This window comes from Camelus ferus, chromosome 9 (assembly GCF_009834535.1).
Source record: "Camelus ferus isolate YT-003-E chromosome 9, BCGSAC_Cfer_1.0, whole genome shotgun sequence".
NCBI classification, from domain to species: domain Eukaryota; kingdom Metazoa; phylum Chordata; class Mammalia; order Artiodactyla; family Camelidae; genus Camelus; species Camelus ferus.
In genome coordinates, this window is record NC_045704.1 from 58,222,555 (window position 1) to 58,247,588 (window position 25,034).

Sequence of the window (25,034 nt, forward strand, 5' to 3'; positions counted from 1 at the left end):
AATTGTTAATTTTTTTAAATGTTCATTAGAATTCAGTAGTGAAATCTTCCTTCTCCTCCCTACTCCACTAGGGTTCATTTTTGTTGTTGCTATGTTTGTGTAGTTAACTTTTCTGCAGCAGTTCTGTAAAGTCTGTCTCCACAGTCAGGCATGGCCACTGCAATCTCTGCTGAGTTAGCTTAGTGCTCAGGAAATGACTGAGCAGAAATCTGCAAATGCTTTGATCTGAGATTTTCAACCCTTTACTGAGGGGCTTACACCGGGCCTCAAGGTGAGCCAGAGGTAAGAGATCAGGATCTTCTCAGGTCTTTTCTGGATGTGTGCACAGCCCTGCACAGACATGTGGCCTTCCGGATGCCCAGGAATATGTCAGGTCTTTTCAAAGTGCTCTATAAGCATTCTCTTTCCCAGCTTTTCTCCTTAAGCTTTTTAGCCAGCCTCCTATTTTCTCCTATTGGTATCAGCACCTCAGGCAGCTGTAATATTAAATCACTGCTGATAAATTTTTCTGGAAGAATGTCCAAGGGATAGGCTTTTCCCCACTGAGTGAGCTCTGAGTCAGGTCATAACAGCAAGCCCTACAAACGGGGCTTTTCCAGGGGGCTGTTGCACAGGTGAAGTAGTGATGATTCTCTGAGCTTGGGTCTGTAAGAGGAGCTCCAAAGCCAGACGTTCCCTTCCAGGGGCTGCTGGCTGCTGTTTCCATGACTACCACAGATACAGGGAGAGGCTGATGGCAACTGGGCAAGTTAAAATGCCACGGAGCTCTCTGTTCTTACTGAGATTTGGATGTTTTTCTTAAATAAATACTCTTCAACTAATGGCAAGCCTCTGGTTAATTTTCCAGAGTTTTATAAAAGTGACTTTGACAACTTTTGCTTATGTTCTCATTGCTTTTATGGAGGAACAGATTTTCAGAGGTTGTTATTCTGCTATTCCAGAAGTCCCTTCACCTTATTTTAAAAACCGAAAAAGTTTTGATTGTATTTTATTCAAGGCCAAATGTGGTTAGATTTACAAGCCTCTTACCTATTTTCACAAACTGAACGTACCTGTGCACAAGTTACATGAGTAACTTGCAGTGCTCTTCATGCCCCTTTTCTTTTTGTAGCTTTATTTATATATGTATTTATTTTACAATATCATATTTTAAATTGAAGTATAGTTGATGTACAATATTATATGTTAAATTTATACAATATAAGTGATTCACAATTTTTAAAGGTTCTACTCCATTTATAGTTATTATAAAATATTGGCTATGTTCCCCATGGTGTACAATACATCCCTGTAGCTTATTTTATACCTGATAGTTTTTGTACCTCTTCATCCTCCACCTCCATCTTGCCCGTCCCCCTTTCCATCTTCCACTGGGTAACCACTAGTTCCTTCTCTACATCTGTGAGTCTGTTTCTTTTCTGATATATTCACTAGTTTGTTGTATTTTTTTGGATTCCACATGTAAGTGTTCATTGCCCCTTTTCAATTGCTAACCATCCCTTCCCCCAAGATAACCTTTTTTTAAATTGAATATAATTTAAATTATTTAGTACATACTCTTTTATGTCTGGTTTCTTTCATTCAACATTATGTTTAAGAGATTCATTCATGTCGTTGAATGCAATTGTTCAGTCTTCCTCATTGCTGTAATATTCCATTGAGTGAATATGCCAAATTTATGCATTCTATGTAGGTGGACATTCAGATTACTTACAATACAGGCTGTTACAGTATATTCTTGCACATATATTTTTGTGAACATATATAAACATTTCTTTAGGTATATACCTAGAAATGGAATATCTAGGTCATATGTTATATGAATGATGAGTGTTAGTGGATAGTCAGTTTTCAAAGTTGGTATACCAATTTACATTCCCACAGCACTGTATAAGAGTTCTGTTTTACTCGATATCCTTGCCATCATATTTGGCTTTTCACTTTAATCATTCTGAGTGTATAATGGTATCACCCATTATGACTTCAATTTGCATTTAGTCCATTTGGCCAATTTTCATAGGGTTATCTGCTTTTTTCTTATCAACTTGTAGGCATTCTTTGCATATTTTGCATGCAAATTTATATTCTGTATAGGCTTGCAAATATCTCCTCCCACTCTGTGACTTGCCTTTTCCCTCTTTAAATGGTGGTATTTGATAAAGAGAAGTTATTAATTTTATGATAGTTTAAGTTATCAAGTTTTTTTGCTTTACGTTTAGTACATTTTAGATCCTATGAAAAATCCATACTGACCAAAGGAAATTAAAGATGCAACCAATTGATTTAATTTTTCTACAGGTTTTTAAAAGACCCATTATTTAGGCAGGGCGTTTTAGTCTGCCATGAAGAATACTAGTGTTTCCCCACAGGCGTGTTGTACAAATGATTGTCCTCTTTCCTTCACAGAAATATTTATAAAACATCAAGCCTTACATAACTCTATTCCAGGATTTCTTTTGTTTCTTCCTATCAAACCCAGCAGTTCCACTGAGTATATTTCTTACCCTCTTTGTTTCTAATCACCCTGTCTTCTGTTTTCAGAGATAACAGAGCCCATTAGAGTTGAAGTTCTCTAACTTTCTGTTCTCCACTCCTATCCCACTAGCTCCTCATCTATGTTTATTTCCCCTCTTCCTTTTACAGTGAAAGATATTTCACAGAAAGTAGATCTATCCCACCTTAAAAAACAAAACAAAAACTTTATTCTCTAACCCCCACTAGTTATCTTCATTTCCATCCTTCCTTAAAAAGGAAATGTCTTACACACATGATAAATTACATAGAATGTAATATACCCACACGATGAATGCATGTAAAATTGGTGAAATCTAAATATGGTGGATGGATTGTATCAAACTTGATTTCCTGTAAGTGTAATGTAAAATAAATTATATTATAGTTATGCAAGATGTTGCCATTGGGGGAAACTGGGTGAAGCGTAATACTTGATCTCTTAGTATTATTTCTTACAACTATATTCGAATCTATAATTATCTCAGAATAAAATGTTAAAACCAGAGTCTTTCTAAAAAGTTATCTGTCATAATAATAACTACCATTTGCAGAGTGCTTACTGTGTGCTAGGTACTGTTCTAAGCACTGTCAGGTGGATACTAGTGTTAGTCTCATTTTGTAGATGATGAAACTGAGGTTAAATTACACAGGGTTACCCAGCTAGTAAGTGGCAGAACTGATGTTTAGATCTGGTAGCCTAAGTCTTCCACTCTGCTTGCTATACTTCTTGTACATCTGTCTTCATATCCTACCTCCTGGTCACATGTCAACTCACCCCTCCAAAATTCAGCTTCCATCCCAACCAGCCCCCTGAAACTGCTTTTGCCTGGATTACCAACAAGTTGCTAAATCTAGTGGATTCTTTTTGGTTGTAACCATTCTTTCTGCAGCCTTTGTTCATACAGTCAACAAATATTTGCTGAGCACTTACAGTGTGCCAGATTCTTGTTTTACAGCAGGGGACAAGTTAGGCAAAACTGCTGTCGCCGAAGACTACACGTCTTTACTTGTTACATTAGGAGGTCAGAAGTCTTAAGTCACTGCTAACTTGTTTGTGGATGGTCAACAGACCACTATATTATTCCATACTTTTGTTTTTCTGGAGGTAAAACAGATTGTTTTTGTTATAACAGATATTGTTATTTTATTTGTGGTTTCATAAGTAAATCAGAATGTACTATGTTTAATGCCATTTTCACTTTTCTCCAAATAGAAATCTGAACCTTTCCAAGCAGTTGTCATGAATATGAATAAATTAAGAGAGCCAACAATATTGCTAATTATCAGAAATGCAAATCAAAACTACAATGAGGTATTGCCTCACACCAGTCACAATGGCCATCATTCAAAAGTCCACGAACAATAAGTGCTAGAGAGGAGGCAGAGAAGAGGGAACCCTACTACACTGTTGGAGGGAATGTAGTTTGGTGCAGCCATTAGGGAAAAGAGTATGGAGAGTCCTCAAAAAGCTAAAAATGGACTTACCATATGATCCAGCAACCCACTTCTAGGCATATATCTGGAAGAAACTCTAATTTGAAAAGATACATGCACCCCAGTGTTCATAGCAGCACTGTTTACAGTAGCCAAGACATGAAAGCAACCTAAATGTCCATGACTGGATAAAGAAGATGTTGGGTGTGTGTGTGTGTGTATGTGTGTGTATATGTGTGTGTGTATATATTCAATTATATATACACATATATACATACATATATGTATATAATATATATGTATATTATATACACATGTATACATACACACACACATAATGGAATACTACTCAGCCATAAAAAAGAATGAAATAATGCCATCTGCAGCAACATGGATGGATCTGGAGATCGTCATACTAAGTGAAATAAGCTAGAAAAAGAAAGAAAATATCATATGATGTCACTTACATGTGGGATCTAAAAAAATGAGATAGATAAACTTACTTACAAAACAGAAACAGACTTACTGACATAGAAAACAAATTTATGGTTACCAGGTGAGAAAGGGGCAGGTGGAAGGATAAATTGGGAGTTTGGGATTTTCAGACACTAACTACTATATATATAAAGTAGATAAACAAGTTTCTTCTGTATAGCACAGGGAACTATATTCAGTAGCTTGTAATAATCTATAATGAAAAAGAATATGAAAGGAATAATTTCTGAATCACTATCCTGTACCCCAGAAATTAACACAACATTCTAAACCGACTATACTTCAATAAAAAAAAAATTTAGAGCCAAATTCTGAAGTATACTACCCTTCTTATGTAATTTTTAATGATAAATTATGAAAATTAATTGCCTTTGACCTTTTACTTACTTTTTTCTATATAAGGATCATTGAATTGATTTTATGCCCCATTATTTGGAAACACCAGGAAGATCTCTGCCAAATATTAAATAAGTTTCATTCCACATATCCAAATAAAAAGCTACTCCAAGGAGAATACTTAACTTCGTGGAGACATCATGGTAACTGTTTGCATATCACCAAAGCTGAACCCTTGAGCTCGAGTTGAGGGAAAGAAGTCATCTTGTCTCTTTCCACATGTCTGTGGTTATTTTCTCTGTTTTTATTCCTTTCTCCAGTTCAGTGAAGAAGAAAAAAAAATTTCTCCTACATTTCGTGCCAAAAAACAGCTCTTGTTTTATTAGTTCTAATGGGAATGTGTTTTGCTTGGTGATTGGAAACAACCATAATCCTCTTGCTTCCATCCAGGGTTACTGTTTCTGTCTGATCGCTCTTTGTTTACAGCAGCAGTTAGCAATTTGCATGGACAGTGCTGTCAAAGTCACTGCTCTCAATGAAACCCAAATGCCTCTTGGAAGAAAGATGACAGAGTCAGCCTAGTGACTTGCAAAACTTTAAAAGTGATTCCTTGTCAAACATGTGAAAAACAACTCTTCCCTCTCCATGACTGGGGGAAAAAAATGAGAAACTATCTTACACCAGATGACGATTCCTTGCTAGTAAACAGGCCTGGGCTGGTTCAGCTTCACTCCTTTATGTTCCTTTTGCAAAACCCACAAAGAACACATTTGGGGCCACTTTTCAGAGCTGGCAACAGTCTCTGCTTTTTAAAGAAATCAGATGGGCGCACACACACAAAAATCCACACTGGATGAAGGGCTCCGAATCCCCAGGGTCCAAAAACAGGCCTTAAATTCTAGATCACCAGTCAGGACCTGGCCTGGACCCAAGAATCATCCCAGTTGTTGCCAGATTTGGTTGTTTGATTAAATTTGGGTAAAACAAAAACGAATTGGGAAAAGTTTCTATTTTCTTGTTGACTAGACCTCTTCTTTAAAAAAAAAAAAAGGAAGGAAGAAATAAGAACTACAAAAACATGCTTTGGGATGATAAAGTGATTTCTAAATTTCAAATTATTCTGGGTCTAAAGGATTCAGTCTTTTAATTTTTTAAGTTCAGTACCTTTCTCTACTATTTACATGTAAGGTATTACAGCTGCTTTCATATATTGAGTTTGTTTAGAGAGGATTTGATACAGTGTATGTGTGTGTTTGTGTGTGGGTGTTTTTAATTACTTTGGCTTTTTTAAAATTTGATGTATAGTTGGCTTATAATATTATATTAGTTTCAGGTGTACAACATAGTGATTGAATATTTTTATAAATTACACACCATACAAAGTTATAAAATGTTGACTATATTCCTATGCTGAAATAGATACCTCAGGATAAAATGAAACCCTCTCACTGAAGATGTTAAAGCAGTGTCTGGTCAGCTGCTTGCTAAGGATGTTGTGACGAGGATTTAAATACTAGACTAGTAATTGGGTTTTATTGTTTAGTTTTGAAGATGTCTTCTTCATCTAAAATTCTGTGCATTATGAATTAGCTTCCTTCACCTGTCATTTTTTTAATTACTCAAATCTGGAATATTTTCAGCCATTTAAGATAATACTTGTCTGTTTAGTTTTACCTTCTATGCAAGAAAATATTGACCACCTTTGTTAATGTTCTGTATTATTTCTTCAGGTGTCTGAACACACACAGTTAAGTTGGATCCTTACCTGCATGGTCAGACTACCTCGATTACAACATTTACACCAGTGGAAGGTAAATGCCAGTGATCTGATTAATAAACAGAAAGAAGTTCAGTCTCCATTGCAGCTGTTTTTTCCCCTCTGTTTGTTTTTGCATTGGGCTCTGGAAATCCTGAGTTTACTGTCCTCCCTGACCCGCTACTCTCCATTGGCTAGACCAGGATCTTTAACCTTGCAGCCTCAGGGTATGAAACCGAAAGTAAAAGGGTTTTCCAAGATCCCTTCCAACTGAAAAAACTGGATAAAAATATCCAGCTTTTTAATTATTTGATTTTATCTGTGTATGGTTCACTTAGAGTGACCTTTGAGTAGACTTGGTAATAATGACTTTGAATGTACCGCATTCTAATGAACAATCACCATTTCTGGATTACTGGACTCTGGAGTTGCCTCCACTACAAGTAACTGGCAGTAAGGCAGGAATGTTTCCATTGTGGGGAGACAAGACAACATGTTTTGTTTAACATTTAACCAAGTTGAGTCCAGGCAACAGTTCAAACCCACAGAAAAATTAAGCCTGTTCTTTTTCTAAGGTCAACTGAGAAATATAAATTGGATAATTCATAGTACTTTACTTCCATATATTTTTGCAACTGGATAACTTGAGGGTAAGTAGCCTTCAGCTGTATCAACTCTAATTTCAGCATTAAGCTTCTTTCCAGCGTATATTCTGGGCCATTGATTTCCTCAAAAGCTGGTTCAGAAGCCTTCAAGTATGCTGCAGGAAGAAACAGCTTTAAAGTGGCAGTGCCCAAATAAGAGGTACTGGTGATGGGGCAGAATCATTACCTGCCAGGAGTTGGAAACAAAATTTTGTAATGTAATCTACCATAGTTTGGGTAAGACTTTCCCATTCTATCATAATATTATAACGCTAGGTTGAATGCTGAAATCCTTTTATAAGAACTGATTTAATGGGAAATGCTGCCCTTTAAAATAATTTCTGAGGGCCTCCTGATAACACATGACTAGTGAATACACTAATATTCTGGGGAATCCTTCCCACGGGTCTGTTGATTTCCTATTTGTGGGTAAAACATGGATTTCAAAGCCAGCCTTATCCTAGAGTATGTTATACTGCCTTCTGTGGTTCTTCCTTCATTAACAAATACTGGTGATGCCTTCTGCTAGTCTCACCATGCCGGGTGCTGGAGGTACAGCAGTCACCAAGAAGGATGGACGCAGCCCCTTTCATGAGGCTTGTAGTCTGTATGGGAACAGACAATTAAACAAGCCATCAAAGTGTGAAAAGTTTTAGGAGGGAAAGGCTCCAGTTCTATGGGAAGATCTAAGAACCCCTAGCTGGGTTTTGATTGGGACAGTGAGGGGCAGAACAGTGGGGTGGAAGGGTGGGGTCAGGGCTGCTGGGGTCAGGGTTATTTGGAGGATCGGTGAGATCACACAGATGGGAGGCATCTGGGGCACATAATAGGCACCCAATAAATGTTAGTGCTCCCTAAATCTCTCCCCTTCCTTTGTAGCTTCAAGATCCAGTATTCTAATATTAAAAGACTATAAATCCAATGCATTAGCACTTTTTAAAAATTGGATTCACTCATTCCCAAATTAACCTTTAATTATAATTACCCAGTGATCATTGCAAACTGGCCTTTATCATGGACACTGTAATGAGGAGAGATTCTGAAGGAACTGTATATTCAGACTTTGAAATTTCCTATAAGTGGTCTATATAGCATTAGTAGTGCTGTGAGCTAGAAACTACTTGAAGTAACCAGAAGCTTGTAACTAAATTATGGAACATTAAGATGGTTAAAGAGAGAAGCTGTTGTTTTCAGCCCCAGCCCCAGAGGGTGTGTCTGCATTTTGGTTGGGGAAGCCCGAGTGGTGAGCACACGCGCTTGGTCCTTGAAAGGGTGCAAGTTTATAAATTCAGTTGTTCGGTTCATTCAGAAATCCTTGGATTTCAGGGAAGTGATTCATATTAACTAAGCAAATAAAACTTACCTATACATCAAAATGTCCATTTATCATTTCATACATAAGAGACAATATACCTGGGTCTTAGCAGTTACCAGTCTGCACATAACAGTCCCTGCTAATAAGTAGCTCTACTCAAAAAGCCAGACTGTCTGCAGCAAGGGGGTCAGAGTCACACAGGCTCGTACTCAGCCTGTGCGGACTGTTAGTTCACAGTCAGCACCCACTGCTCACCGGCTATCAGGTATTTCCAATAACCACCTCTAGGGTTCCCACCAGCTTCCCTGTTAAGGAGCTATTCTAGTCTGTTGTTTACTGAAATCTCTTTACTCCCACTGCTTTAACACCCGAAGATCAAGACAGATCATTAGGATTGGTCTGATGACAATATCTCTTAGTTTCACTTTTTAATGACATGATTTGGGGATTTTTGTTGTTACTGTTTTTTGTTTAATGCAATTTTAAAGGAATATTATAGTTTTGTCAATAGCACAGTGTGAGACTTTTCAGGACGTTTCCACAGGCAAACAGTAGGACATTTGATGTTAGCTAATGTTAATTTATAGAAATTTAATTTCATGGTATTTTCTGACCTCCCCTGTGAAATCTGGAATTTATTTGATTCGGAGCCTAGAAGACCTTATGCTCTTACTTTAATAAAATGAAAAAGAAATAGTGACAGTGCAGGATCGTTTCCAGGGGAAGTAGGTTCACCTTATTCCCACCAAAACCTGGAGCATAAGGACAAACCAGCTGGAAGATGGCTGGAGCTGCTAAAAGGAACTGAGATAGAATGTTGTTACAGGTGGCTTCAGATCACCCTTTGCTTTAAAGGTTTCTTAATTTCACATTAGAATTAGGTTCATGTTGGATTTGTTTCCCTCCTCTCTTTTCACCCACACAGGCAAAGACTGCCACGGAGAAGCACAGCGGAACAGTGGGCCTGCTCACATACCCAGTGCTCCAGGCAGCCGACATTCTGCTGTACAAGTAAGGGGCAGGGCTCACCCTGGTCGTAGATGTGCTTCGTGCTGACAAGAGAATGTTTCACCTAGCTCAAGAAGATTTGGTTCACGGGGAATGAGGGGTGTAGAAAGGATCAGGCATCTATTCCCCAGTTAATAATACCAAATGATAGAGTATGTTTCAGTGTTTAAACTAATAGTGTTAGGAGCTAACACTTAAATAGCACTGGCTATGTGTTGGAAAAAGTTGTAAGTGCTTTACATACATTAACCCATTTAATCTTCACAACCACCTTATAAAACTTATACCGTTATCATCCCCATTTTACAGATGTGGAAACTAAGGCACCGAGTGGTCAGTAACTTGCCCAAGGTCATGTGCTAGCAAGGCTTGGACCCAAGATTTGAGTCTAGAAAGTTTGGGTACAGAGTCTGTGTTCTTAACCACTATGGAAGATATCCTCCCCCAGTAATAATTACACTTCAAGGGTTTTAGCGGGGAGGGTATAACTCAGTGGTAGAGTGTATGCCTAGCATGGATGAGGTCCTGGGTTCAATCCCCTGTACCTCCATTTAAAAAAAATGTGTTTAAAAAATTATTTTTGTGTTTATTTCTCATATAATCTAGACTTTCAAGCAATGCTATCCAACAGAACTTGCTGCGACTATGGAAATGTTCTGTATCTGCATTTATTAAGACCGTAGCCACTAGCCACATGAGGCTATTGAACACTTGAAATGTTAACAGAGGAACTGAATTTTAACTTTTATTTAATTTTAATGAATTTAAATTTAAATAGCTGCCTGTGGCGAGTAGCTACTGTATTGGGACCTGCAGGTTGAGAGCAAGTCTTTCAACATGATACAAGGTACCCTCACTTTTCTTGGCCACGTAATCAATATGTCAACTACTACTGCCACTTACAGGTCTCAAAACTACAATCAGAGGATGCCAATGCCTGTCCTCTCTGCAGTGCTGGCCAGGGCTTCTGACCCCACTGCTTTCCCAGCTCTTCCCTGCTATCCCCGCATCACCCTCCTCGGGCCCCACTTGGCCTTCTAGAAGATAAAGCCTCCTCATTAGTGTGCACTCATAGCCAAGCCTCGCCACTGTGAAAGCTTCTGAGGAAAGAGAGAAACTCTGTGAGTCTTCTTACCCCTTACCCTTAAGGTCTTGACCTCATTAAAGTGATTCTTCCATGGGAAATGTAGAATTCTCTGCATGTAAATATGATAATAGCATGGAGATGACAGTATACATACCCCGTGACACGACCCCAGAGCCCTTGTGCCGTTATGATGGAAACAACCAGAGCAGCTGCTGAACTTTCCACATAATGAATTTCCATGAGTACATGCAGGCTGTCTTTAATTCTGATCCAAACTTGTATGTTGGGAGTATGTGTCTGTTTGTTGTGTTAACTTGAATGCTGGACTCTTGATAGCATTTATTATGTACAGTGAGTAACTTTTGACTTAGCCTGGGAACTCTAGAATACTTTTCTCCAGGAGTAGCAAATGAAAGTTTAATAAGGGTCTAAAGACATATATCCTAGTGAGGTAACATGTTTACTTAGAAAGATTCCATAAACAACCTTGATTTTGTCACCCGTAAAGATGAGAAAAATCCTTGTTAAAGGATTAAAACGATGTCTGTCACTTGACTATGATCGATGATGATGATGTCTTTGACGATCTCAATCTTACGTCTAATTTCGTTTTCAATGGCTACTTCTTCATAAAGCCAAAGGCTGCGATTTTTCAGCATCAGGGTTTGGAAGCACACGAGCACAGTAGATTTCTTTAACAGTTCAAGAGCTCAAGGCTGTGTAAAAGAGTAAACTTGAACAAGAATGATTGCCCTCTTGGTGAGCCATGGGGCACAGAGTGGGAAGAAACTTTAAAGGGCCTCTTCTTCAATTCCCTTGCTTTACAAATACGTCCTAGTGAGGTTAAGCAATTTGCCCAAAGCAGTGCAGTCAGACCGTGGACAGGGGAGCCTCAGAGCATGATTATGGTCTCCTGAGGCCAGTGCTCACCTTCCTGAAGGAGCCAGTTGTTCTGTTAGGAGGCAAGATCATCACATGAGCAACCAGAGCGATACATGATCGTATATGCTAAAGTGATGATGAATTTGTTTTTATCGATTGCCCAAAATACAACTGGCAGAATGATAAAATACTACAGTTTCTTTCATCTGTAAAGTGGGTTAATGGGACATAGCTCAGGGGGTTATTAAACGAATTATGTATGAATTGATATTACCTAGTATATACTTAATACAAGTACAGTACAAGCAACATCTTACAAGACTGACAATGGCAAAAATAGTTCCTTAAGATCCTCCAATCTGTCATACAGTCCACCTTTTCTCCAGCCAAGCCTGAGATTGTCAGTGTCCTCTTTCCTTACGTGAAACACTTGTTATCTCACAGGTGGCAAGTAAACACCAAGAGCTTCCTGATGGCTTCCTGTCTGCCTCGTGCTGTCCCACACCAGTGGGTTCTCACAGTTAGTTCAGGCTTCCAAGGATAAGCAGTTCTTTTTCACCTCAGTTACCCCCAGCCCAGTCCTGGTAGCAAAAAAATTCCCAAACTATAAATATTCCTTCTTTGACTCTTACTGATCTACTTGGTGGTTAGAATATTCTTAGTAAAGAATGCCATTAGATGCTTTTCTTTTCCTATTTTCCGAAAGGAGGATTTTGGTGGCAGATTTTTATCTGTCTCCATCAGGAGTCTTGCATTTTGCATATAACTTGGTAAAACAAACAGATAAAAGTCTTTTTCTATCAAACTAGGTAATTATCTATATTCAAGATGACTGTCTCCTACCCTAGCCCAGAAACTATCTACCTCTAACGCCATAATTAGACCATAGATGTGGAGCTGGTACCTGCAAGCTCCTTTTCTTAGGAGGAATGCCCTGAATTTCCCTCCTATCTAGTCTTAGGCCAGACCTCCTGCTGCCAGCCACAGATGCTCCAGCTCATAGACTCTGTTCCTTTGGGCTCTTTTCTCCTGCCATCTTCCTTTGAGGGTACCCAGGGGTGCCATGGCCACATCACATATATCCCACATTTCCTGGGCATGTGTGTCATTTGGACCACTGCAAAGCCTGCAGACAAGTACAGTAAAACCAGCTCTGTTTATGACAGCATTTATTCTGCTAACATACATTTCTCTTCTGTCTTATCATGCTTCCTTCCAAGTTTAGAGATTCCTAATTGCTCCATAATAAGTAGCAGAAGCAGAACTGAAACCCAGGTCTGGTTTTTAGCCGGCACCACTGTTTTCCCTATAACAGAGCTCAAGCACTTGGGGGTATTTTTTGTTTGGTTTTGTTTCAGATATTTCTGGATTTTGAAGAAGTTCATCTTTAGAATGTCTGTGAATATATACATTATAAGTATAAATAAATACACAAACGAAAAGTAGATAGATGGATACAAAAAAATTTACATTTTCTCCCACCAGCAAATCTATGTGAGTTCTTCACAAAATGTTGATGTGCAGGGCAAGTATAGATTTCATGTTTGCTTTTGTCAAAATCAGCATTAGAATGAGTGGTACCTGGTGGGCTGGAGAACAAACATGAGGGAAGGGAATGGAAGAGGAGCCTTCCAGATAAGTGTGTGAACGATTTATGTAATTGTTCGGGCAGAACTTGGTAAGGAACCCAGGAATGGCCAGCTGAAACCATCCTAAGCTTGAGAGTATAATAAAATAGCAAGTATTTGAAGAGAGACAAAATACCCCCAAATAACTAGTGTTTATAGTTTTTATTTTGCATCTGTGTTATTTTTCTAAATATCTAATTTCAAATAGCTTGATATATATTAAATAAATATTTCTCTCTCTCTGTATATATATAGATATATACAGAAACATGCACATAGCTTTTATTAATATGTAGCAAATACTTGTTAAATACCTATAATGCCACTAATCCAGAAAAAGGCACTATGCATGGACTTGAGGGAACGGGAAGAAGGAATTCACATGTGGTGAGCCTTGTTTGTTAGGTGTCATACTAGCTGCTACATACACGGTATCTATTCAGATTCTCACAACAGCTCTATAAGATAGTTAAGTGGCATTACTCCCATTTTACAGATAAATGAAGTTTTAGAGAGGTACCACTAAGTCTGCTCAAACAGAGATGAGAGTGCTTTTCTGGGCTAATTGGTTTCTCTTTCTCAAGAACCTGAAGAGGGAAACATGGGAAGAGGATAAGAAGGTAGTGAAAGCAAAAGCTGAAATGACATAGGAAAACGTGGAAACAGAGTCCTCAAGGAGCTATGAGCAAGCAGAGCCAAAACCAACCAAAGTGAAGAGTATGGAGAGGAAGATGCCTGGTCAGAAACTTAAGACTTGGTAATTCCAGAGAGGAGCTGAGTCGCCATAATGTTTGAGGATCAGGCCACTGCCATTGAGGACAGCTGAGATAATGGTTCCCAAAGCTGCTTTGGAGACTTCCAGTTCTTGAATTACATTTTTTCTCTGTGAGGCCAGACTGTCCTAAATTTTTATGAGATCCTGAGAGCTGCTGGCCAATCCTCATTTCAGTGCTGATGTCCACATACTTACTTGCAACTGCCAAAGCAATAATTTCTTCTTTGTCTTTCACTTGTGAGCTACTGGGCAAGTGCCTACGCTAAACCAGAACCCTACTGGAAGGTAGTCTTAGAAATGTAGCTTAAGGCTGCTAGCCCCTGAAGATCAAGGAACAGCGTAGAAGGGAGAGAACGGTGCTGAGGGGTCAACAGACAGTCCAGTACACACTCCAAAAAGCAAGAGGAAGCATTTTGTACACTTTTAAGGACAGAGTGAAATGATTCGATTTGTACTTTTAAAAAAGGGCTGATTAAAAGACAGAATGAGTTGTTGAGGGACAAGAGCAGTGGAGGCAGTCTATTAAAAGGCTCTTCCACTAATCTACTTAGACCATGATGGTGGCAGTGAAGATGAAGAGAATGGAGAAATCTTTTTTTTTTTTTTTTTGGATTATGGTCTTCTTATATATTTTTTGTCTACTTGCACATCAAATTTGAAAAGATCTCTCATAATTTTAAGCTTTTTTTGTTTTTCTAGAAGCTTTCCCGTTGATATTTCATTATAGTTTTAGTGTATACATCTTTTTTTCCTAAAGTATAGTCAGTTACAGTGTGTCCATTTCTGGCATACAGCATAATGTCCCAGTCATGCCTATATATACATATATTCATTTTCATAATCTTTTTCGAGAATGGAGAGATTTAAGAGATGTTGGGGGTTAACATGGATAAGACTTTATAATGGATTGGATGTGTCTGAGAAAGAGCTGTCAGGGACGACCCCAGGTTTCTGACTTGTGCGACTGGATAGATGGTGTTGCCATTCACCGAGATAGGGAATACTCTTAAGAGGACCAGCCAGAAGAATTTATAACTTCAATTGGTGTTCTCTCCTCCTGGAAGACTTAACTCCCTAGAAGACAAAGTCTTGTTTATATCTCTCACAGTACTGGCACGAGGCCTTGCACATCATAGGTCTTCATAAATAATTGCTAAGTTGAGGAATCATTACAGTATACCCAACAAGCAACCAGTGGTGGTTAAGTAATCCTTTACAAAAGGAAAAACAGCACCGAACTCCTTTCCCAGTCAGGATGGTTAAAGGCAGCAGCACTGAAAATGCACAAACACAGCCAAAAAAGTAGGGGGGAAAAGTAAGAGAATAGATCTCTGTGAGCAGATATATGTAGGCAATAATTATTCATCTGGACACTAATCCTGCCAGAGGGGAGGAGTGGATCCTAAGGAAACGTAGATGTAACTAGGAACTAAGCAAAAGAAAAACGGTTTAGTCACCAAAGAAGATCAGACGCATTATTATGTGACAGAAGTTATAACAATCAGAATTATGAAAGACTTGTTTTATGTTGTGTCTAAGAAAGTGCTGTCAGGATAAGTGAAAAAGAAAAAAAAAATGGGGGGAGAGAGAAGAATATTAATATGGATATCATTATGGAGAGTATAAATTTTAAAAGAAAAGCACTAAATTATTTGAAGTGAAAGGAAGACTATGAGGAGGGAGGTTGAAAATATGAAGAGAATAAGCCCCATAAGTGAGCAGAATCAAAGACAGGCTGAATTAATGTGAAGTGTAAACTTAATGGATGAGAAGTAAGGGCCAAGATAAATTATAGGAGGTGAAAGGAGCAGCAGGAGCAGAGCGAGGAAAGGCTAGAAACAAACAAACTGAAATCAGATGAAAAAGCCAAGTGGAACAATAGGTCCAGGTGAAAAAAATTAAAATTTTTTAATCCTTTTTTTTTTTTTTTTGAAAGCCAAACCTCACAGAATTGTAAGAAAAGAGGCAAGGCTCCGACATAAGGCAGAGACACATGCAGAGTCATTATGAAAACTAAATGTGTTTTCTGTTTAGTTTGGTTGCTTTGTGAATCTGGAACCATTTTGACATGTGGAAATATTCATTTTGATGTGCTTAAAGTGTATTGATTATGGTAATTGTTTTTTCTGTGTTGGTTGCAGTCCATTGTGATTTCCTATGGGCTACTGTAGTTGCTTTTTAACCTGCCCTGTTGGCTAATTTGGTTTAGGGGAGTCAAGCTGACCTCTGCAGGTCAGCCTCACTGTAATTACAAGATGGGAGTGCAAAGTCCAGTCAAAGAAGAGGAATTTAGAAGGATGGGACATGTGCATGTACACCTCCAAGAGGAACGTGTACAGGGTTGTGGACACTGATGGGAAACATAAAAAGGAACATTCTTGTTTTCACCACTCACTGAGCCAGTGACTTTCGGCTCCAGGCTGCAGTGGAAGAAAGCACTATACGTGGCCTAACAACCGTGTTGTAGAATTTCCTAGTCATTCACTGACCTTAGAAGAGAAACTACATCCTGATCCTTTGTCATGGTCTCTGGATTTTTGTCTTTTTCTTCATTATTCTCTCTGCTTTCCTTAAATTAAAAGAATCCTCAGAATTCCTATAGCATACCATTTATATTTGGGGATTACCCAATCAGATATGTGACCTGTCAGTCTGAAATATGTATTCTACCCAAATCAGGATTGCTGCCCAGATCTGTGACTGTCCCTGGGATTATATGTTGATATTTATGTTTGTGGTGTGAATCAGCTGTCAGAAAGTGAAAATGGTCCTGGTTTGAAAAAAGTCACAATGTACCTCACACCAAGGGGTCCCTAATAGTATCTTTTACCATTTTGTCCTTTATGGTGTCAGATAGTAATGAATACATATTATGTGACTAGCCAGTGCTTGCTGAGTTCTTGCTGTCGAGTACTATGCTGGTTTGCTCATTTAATCTTGGAAACAAGAGTATGAGGTAAGCACCATCGTTATCCTCACTTTAAAGAGGAAATGGAGGCTCAGAAACTGGAAGAAAGTTGGCTAGTAACTCAATAGTAGCTGGTGGAGCTGTGATTTAAACAGTCTGATCATGAGCTGATTTTATTATCATTTTTCTCCTGGTATAAACCTGTATAGACTAAAGTTACTCCCTCTTAAGATCATTTTGTTTATTGAATAAATATTTATTGAGCGCCTCCTACCTACCAGGCAGCTCTACCAGGTGTTGGAAATAGATTGAAAAACAAGACAGGCTTTCAAAAAGCCTGTTTGCTAGCAGGAGAGAAAACAACATACAATTAAACAAACAAGTGAAATAAAATAATTAGACTTGGATTAATACTATAAAGAAAATAAATAAGATACTGGGGAAAAAGAATAAGAGGGCAGAGCCAACTTTGGAGAGTATAGTTAGGGAAGGCTTCTCCGAAGAGGTGACATTTAAGCTTAGACCTGAAATAAAGGCACTATTGGGCAGGAGTTAAGGAAGGAACATTCTGGTAGAACAGAGGAGCAGTCTGTTCAGTAGATCCAGCTCCCTGCCCTAAACATTTGAATTACAGTACTTTCCCAGATACACGATTGCTTTTTCTGTCTTGATAGGATCTAGTAGTGGGAGAGTCAGTGGTCTCTTACAGTTTTGTTTCAGTGTATTGTTAGCTATTAACTATTATTAACTATTAGCTACTGTTTCCATTCTTACTAACATATTGGTGCACTTCCTCCAAACCAGTTTCTGAGGCTAACACTCTTTGTTTGCATACTTTCTTCCAGGCCCCAAACTGCAAGTGTTGCATGCATTATTATACTCACTCCTAAAGAAACCCCCTAAGTATGGACTATTATTAATCAAAAAAAAAAAAAAAAAACAGATTTAGGTTAAATAACTTGCCCAGGAGCACCAACGGATGAGTGACATAGCAGGACTCTGGCCCTAGAACTACCTGACACCAGAGCCCCTCACTCAAACCACTGTGGCCCCTCCTATATATGAATACACATTATACGTATTTTCGAAAAAATTTACATCCTGGGGTTTTTTTGGTCATATTTTTCCACATCATTATGTGTTTTCTGCCTTTTGCTATATAGATGGTGTTTTCTTTGCTTTTATCTCTTCCATCGACTTGGAAGATGTGCTTTCTGTTTTTAATTCTGATAGTGATCATCTTTAAACAAATACCTCCCACCTGAGAACAAACAGGCTATTTATTCAGAGTTTGCCAGAGCAGGAGAGCCAGCCACTGTCACTCTGTGTTCTGCAGACTCGAAGGCAGGCAGGGTCGTGGAGAGGCTTGACTAGAGGTGGGGCATCATATGTGGTTGGTTTGGGAAGCATATTTGACTCTCTCTGGTTGCACAGAGCTTGGACGCAGAATTGGGATGTTGGCAGTCATTGACCAAGTCTTGACTGTGCTGGGCCCCTTGCTGTAGAGACGGTGCTCCAGAGATTCTGGGTGAGAGTTTTCTGGTCATGTAATGTCTGGACATTGTCCACTTGTATATGTTTCTCACTCTTCAAAATTATATTTTTGAGTCTTTTTTTAATCATTCCAAGTAAAAAATGATATGGTATCATGTAAGATGGATTATTAATCATACTTTCAGGTTCTCAGTCTATATTCACACTTCCTTTTGATTTTGTAAACTAACCTGGGATTTTTCAACAAAAATTGTTGTTATAAATGGCTTGATTTTAGATTATTTTCTATTTCGAATTGTTACCAAAACTTAGACGTAATGTTTTTATTCTTTACAGCCAATCTTTATACCTTGGCATCTCCGTTTCCAAGTTCTTGAGTCCATAGATTTGAATCAAAAATTTTTCTAGTCCTTTACATGCCTGAGAATTTCTTTCTGTTCAGCTTGCCTCATCTGTAAAATGGGATGAAGTACAATAATAATACATTAAAAATTCTTAGTAAAGTGTACAGCATATAGGAAGTATTCAATAGCTATTAGCTACTTTATTATCATCATAATAATGATCATTATAGTTCACATCTAAAAGACAGCATGGCTAGATTTTTAATACTTTTTTCTCACAATCCCATAAACATTGTTCCATTTTGTGTTATTAACCTGATTTCTCTTATTTTTGTCGTTATTTTTTGACTGTGATGTATAGGATTTTTTCCATTAACTTTGTGATTTACAAATTTTTCTGGGTTGTGTTTTGTTGTGAGTCTCTAGGGTTTTTTTCCCTGAAACCTGCCTAGTTCCTTGAAAATGCATACTCAGTTTTGTCTACCTGTTATTTGCCTGTCATACTTCTTTCTTTTTCCTCTTGCTCTGAGGTCCTACAGAGCTTCATGTTTCTCTTCCAAGTTCACTGATATGACCTGTCCTTAGGATTCTGCACCTACTGCTCCTGATTCTTCTATTGTGTGTTTGATTTTCTTTAATTCATCATTTCACTTTCTCTTCATTTTATTATTTTCTATCACCACCTGTTTTTCTCCTTTTCTGATTTCTTGCTCATACCTTATAATAGCCATGGCTTTTTGAATCCTATTGAGGTTACCAAGTAATTTTCTTTAAGAAACAAAATAGAACAGGGGGAAGGTATAGTTCAGTGGTAGAGTATGTGCTCAGCATGCATGAGTTCCTGGGTTCAATTCCCAGCACCTCCATTAAAAACACAAAAACAAAACAACTATAAAATTAACTTTCAAATGTTTGACCTTCCTCAGGATCTACAGGGTAAAATTCCCTTTCCTTTGTTCCACGATATTTTTCATAGGCTCTGTTTTGGGGTCTTTTACTTGTTTGTTTGATTGATTGATTGATTGATTTTTTATGTAACGGGCTTTTTTTTTTTAACATTTTTTATTGATTTATAATCATTTTACAATGTTGTGTCAAATTCCAGTGTAGAGCACAATTTTTCAGTTATACATGAACATATATATATTCATTGTCACATTTTTTTCTCTGTGAACTACCATAAGATCTTGTATATATTTCCCTGTGCTATACAGTATAATCTTGTTTATCTATTCTACAATTTTGAAATCCCAGTCTACCTCTTCCCACCCCCTGCCTCCTTGGCAACCACAAGTTTGTATTCTATGTCTGTGAGTCTATTTCTGTTTTGTATTTATGCCTTGTTTGTTTGTTTTTTAGATTCCACATATGAGCGATCTCATATGGTATTTTTCTTTCTCTTTCTGGCTTACTTCACTTAGAATGACATTCTCCAGGAGCATCCATGTTGCTGCAAATGGCATTATGTTGTCGGTTTTTATGGCTGAATAGTATTCCATTGTATAAATATACCACATCTTCTTTATCCAGTCATCTGTTGATGGACATTTAGGCTGTTTCCATGTTTTGGCTATTGTAAATAGTGCTGCTATGAACATTGGGATCCAGGTGTCATCCTGAAGTAGGGTTCCTTCTGGATATATGCCCAGGAGCGGGATTCCTGGGTCATATGGTAAGTCTATTCCTAGTCTTTTGAGGAAACTCCATACTGTTTTCCACAGTGGCTGCACCAAACTGCATTCCCACCAGCAGTGAAGGAGAGTTCCCTTTTCTCCACAGCCTCTCCAGCATTTGTCATTTGTGGATTTTTGAATGATGGCCATTCTAACTGGTGTGAGGTGATACCTTATTGTAGTTTTGATCTGCATTTCTCTGATAATTAGTGATATTGAGCATTTTTTCATGTGTCTATTGATCATTTGTATGTTTTCCTTGGAGAATTGCTTGTTTAGGTCTTCTGCCCATTTTTGGATTGGGTTGTTTATTTTTTTCTTATTGAGTCGTATGAGCTGCTTATATATTCTGGAGATCAAGCCTTTGTTGGTTTCATTTGCAAAAATTTTTTCCCATTCCATAGGTTGTCTATTTGTTTTACTTACAGTTTCCTTATGTATTCGGCTTTTAAAATCCATATCAGAACAAGAAAACTATATTCAAATAGTGCCTGTCAGTAGACAAAATCTATGAAAGGCCCTCATGTCCACTGTCTGCGTACCTGGATGCTCACTGAAGTCCCTGCTCAGAATCCAACAGGAGGACAGAATAGTGTGCTGTGCTCCTAACCCAGGTGCTTGTGTTGCTCAACTTCGTTAGTATTTCTGGTCTGAGATAGATTTCCTCCTACTGCCTGCCTAGCTCTTGCATTCTCTGAGCAGATGTATCATGTGAAAAAGAACAGCCTCACCAGGATACTCTGCTTCCAGGTCTCATCCTGCCTCAGTCTCTCACCTTAAGCACTTTACTTTTTCATTCATTCATTCAACAGGTATTCCTTGAGTGGAGCCCATCCCCAGTCAGAAAACATTCTGTGTCCTGGGGTACAGTAATGGACAAGGCAAACAAGTCTGTACTGTCATAGAATTCCATTCTCATTCTTATGAGGAAGCAGTGTACCGTGACCACTTCCTGCTGCCTCCACTGCTTGTAATGTTTCCTGAGAGCAGAATGTAGAAAGAGTCAGGCTGATGAAGAGAAAGGGATCCATATCAGAATATGAGTCTAGCTGTGACAGAGGGATGTCTGTCCTCATCTCCCGTTGGGATAGGTTTCCAACAATGGGGCATTTGCTCTGACTTTGAAGGAAGCTCAGTCAGTTGCTCTTTTCAGTTCAATTCTGTTGATTTCACAGTTAATGAAAAGTCTTCTCAAATTCTGTTTTAGGTTTGACTCCTTTTTTTTAACACCTTTATCATGGTATGATTCCTGTACAGTAAACTACACATAGTTCGGATGTACAATTTGATGAATTTTGGTAGACGCATATACCAATGAAACCACCACCACAATCAAGATAGCTAACATTTCCATCACTCCCCAAGAGGTGCAAATTTCAAATTCCCAATTTATCCCTTCCCACCCCCTTAAGACTCCTAGTTATATGTTTGACTCTTGATGCTAATTTTCAGTTATTTTTTTTCCTCTGTCCTCCAGAGTATTTTAGTAAGAAATTGAGACAGGTTATCTTGGACTACAATGCTGACATCATTTCAAAACTGGAATGTTGATTCTTTAGTGTTGAGTTTGGAAGTAAACATGGGATATGTAATACCAATGTCCAGTCCTAACCCTTCAGAGAGATGGCAGAGCTAGGGACAGAGCCCTAAAATCATCAGAAGAGAAGGGACTTGTGGATCCTCAGGTGAAAGTTAATAAGCTCTCCAATGATGGGAGAGAACTACAGAGCCATGACCATGTTTTTAGAAATGTCAACATCTAGGGAACAAAAGGAGACTAAGCCAACACATTGCCCTCTGTTGATTTGATTTTCTTTTTACTCTCCTGAGAAAATTTATATATAAATGAATAAATATTCATTAGGGCTTGGTTATCCACTTTGCTAAATATGCATGATGACCCTGGACTTTTTTTTTCCGCTTCATAAACTGTCCCTCTTTTCAGCCAAGCTAGAGAGAAGTTGGAATCAGAGTTAGGTAATGAGTGAACCTCTAGTTATTTGAGATATATGTCTTGAGCAGTTTTCTGAAATACAGTCTACCATTTCAGAATTCTCTTTCCTACATAGCTACCATTATTTTAAGGCTTAGCAAATTCCAGGCACTGTGGTAAGCACTTTACATGCATTATCTCATTTAATCTCCACAACAATAGTATGGGGTAAATATTAATACTCCCATTTTATAGTAAGAAAGTTTTCTATGATAGAAATTCTATGATTTACCCAAAGTCACATACACAAAAAATGAGAGTAGCAAATGCATAGGTATTTGAGAGGCTATATGAAAACACAGCTAATGTTCAGGGATTTTTTTTTCAATAAATAAAATATATTGCTTCTGTGCAAAAGATGTCAAAGAGTTGCTTTGACACCTACTGCTTATTCTAACATTCAAGACATTTATCAACGTTTCCTTTGGAGATATATTCAGAATTATTTTGTGATATAAATATTAGTTTCATTAACTGACAATCATGCCTTGTTTTTGGCTGGAAAGTATTGAACACTTATTCAGCATATTTATCTCCACAGGACTTTTGGGTTATTATAAAAAAATAATTTTTTTCACTTGAATCAAAATTTCTCCCTATGTAAATATTCAAAAGAATCTGCTGCAAAATAATGTACATTCCTTATAGTTCTGCAACTATAGTAAGAAACACTTTTATGCATCTATTAAAATTCTGTTAATGAAGAACACATAGAATCATGGGAACTACCTATTATGCTAACATAAAAGATAGTATGCGTATTACAACTGCAGTTATGTAAAAATATGCATCCATAGAGACAAAAACAAAGACTAGAGTAATTTCCAGAAATTAAGAATGATTGCAAAATTATGAGGAATATTTCAGAATTTTTCAAAATCTTCTCAAGTCTAGTTACTGTAGTAAAGTAGCTAGTCTTTTTTTTTAAATTGATTAACATATGCTATTATGTTAGTTTCAGGTATACAACATAGTGATTTAATGTCTACATAAATCTCGAAATGATCACCGTGGAAAGTCTAGTTACTGTCACCATACAAAGTTAATACAGTATTATTGACTATATTTCCTATGGTGTACATTACATCTCCATGACTTAATCACTTTATAACTAGTAGTTTGTACCTCTCTATCCTACCCCTATCCATTTTGCCCACCCTCCAACTCCCATCCCCTCTAGGAACTACCAGTCTGTTCTCTGTATTGTGAGTCTTGTTTTATTTTGTTTTGTTTGTTCATTTGTTTTGTTTTTCGGGTTCCACATATAAGTGAAAACATACAGCATTTGTCTTTCTTTGCCTGACTTACTTCACTAAGCATAATACCTTCCAGTTTCATCCATGTTGTTGCAAATGGCAGGATTTCATTCTTTTTTTTTATGGCTGAGTAATATTTTATTATGGTGTGTGTATACACACACACACACACCCCACAGCTGCTTTATCCATTCATCTGTTAATGGGCATTTAGGTTGCTTCCATATTGTGGCTATTGTAAATAATGAACATAGGGGTGACTAAATCTTTTCAAATTCATGTTTTTATTTTCTTTGGATAAATAACCAGAAGTGGAATTGATGATTCTTATGGTAGTTCTATTTTTAATTTTTTGAAGAACCTTCATACTGTTCTCCATAGTGGCTGCACGAATTTATATTCCCACCAGCAGTGCACAGGGGTCCCCTTTTCTCTGCATCATCACCAACACCTGTTATTTCTTTGTCTTTTTGATTATAGCTATTCTGAAGGGTATAAGGTGATATCTCATTGTGGTTTTGATTTGCATTTCCCTGATAATTAGTGATGTGAAACATCTTTTCATGAGTCTATTGGCCATCTGTGTGTCTTCTTTGGAAAAATGTCTATTCAGGTCCTCTGTCCACTTTTTCATCAGATTTTTTTTTACATTGAGTTGTATGAATTCTTTGTATATTTTGGATATTAACCCCTTACTTGGTATACCATTTGCAAACATCTCCTATTTGGTAGTTTGCCTTTTCGTTTTGCTGATGGTTTCCTTCACTGTACCTGTTTAGTTTGATGTGGTCCCATTTGTTTAATTTTGCTTTTTTATTGTCCTTGTCTGTGGAGTCAGATCCAAAAAAATCCTTAAGACTGGTATCAAAGAGATTACTCCCTATGTTTTCTTCTAGGAATTTTATGGTTTCAGCTTTTACATTCAAGTGTTTTATCCTTTTGAGTTATTTTTTGAATATAGTATAAGATACTGGTCCAGTTTGATTCTTTTGCATGTAGCTGTCCATTTTTCTTAGCACCATTTATTGAAAAGTGTCTTTCCCCCACTGTCTATTCTTGCCTCCTTTGTCATAGATTGACAATACCTGCATTTATTTATTTCTAGGCTCTCTATTCTGTTCCATTGATCTATGTGTCTGTTTTTGTACCAGTACCATACTGTTTTGATTACTGTGTAGTTTGAAAATCAAGGCTAAAGTAGCTAGTATATATCAAATCAAGTCAGACAGAGTATACTTTGAAATCAAGGCTAAAGTAGCTAGTCTTTATGGGTAATCAAAGCTGCCTTCACTTCCTTATGCTCTGAACAACTATGTTAAATAAACCAGTAGCTGTGGACAGTCATTCGCAAGGAAAATAGTATCTCTGACAGTTTTTCAAGGACGACTAATTAACCATGGGGCTAGGAGATACTCTCTATAACGAAGTACCGTAGTTTTCTAGCAGTTTTTCTTTCCTGGGGTTGTTTTTAAAAGTTGTTATTGTTCCACTC

The 25,034-nt window shown here is 37.7% G+C and overlaps 1 protein-coding gene across 1 annotated transcript in view; it reads left to right on the forward strand.

Annotated features, from left to right (window-relative positions):
- WARS2 (tryptophanyl tRNA synthetase 2, mitochondrial) overlaps nucleotides 1–25,034 on the forward strand; it is an 87,251-nt gene that overhangs the window by 56,452 nt on the left and 5,765 nt on the right. The window contains exons 3-4 of the mRNA XM_006184288.3: nucleotides 6,510–6,590; nucleotides 9,420–9,505. Of these exons, the coding sequence (XP_006184350.1) occupies nucleotides 6,510–6,590; nucleotides 9,420–9,505 (167 nt within the window). The remainder of the gene's footprint in view (nucleotides 1–6,509; nucleotides 6,591–9,419; nucleotides 9,506–25,034) is intronic.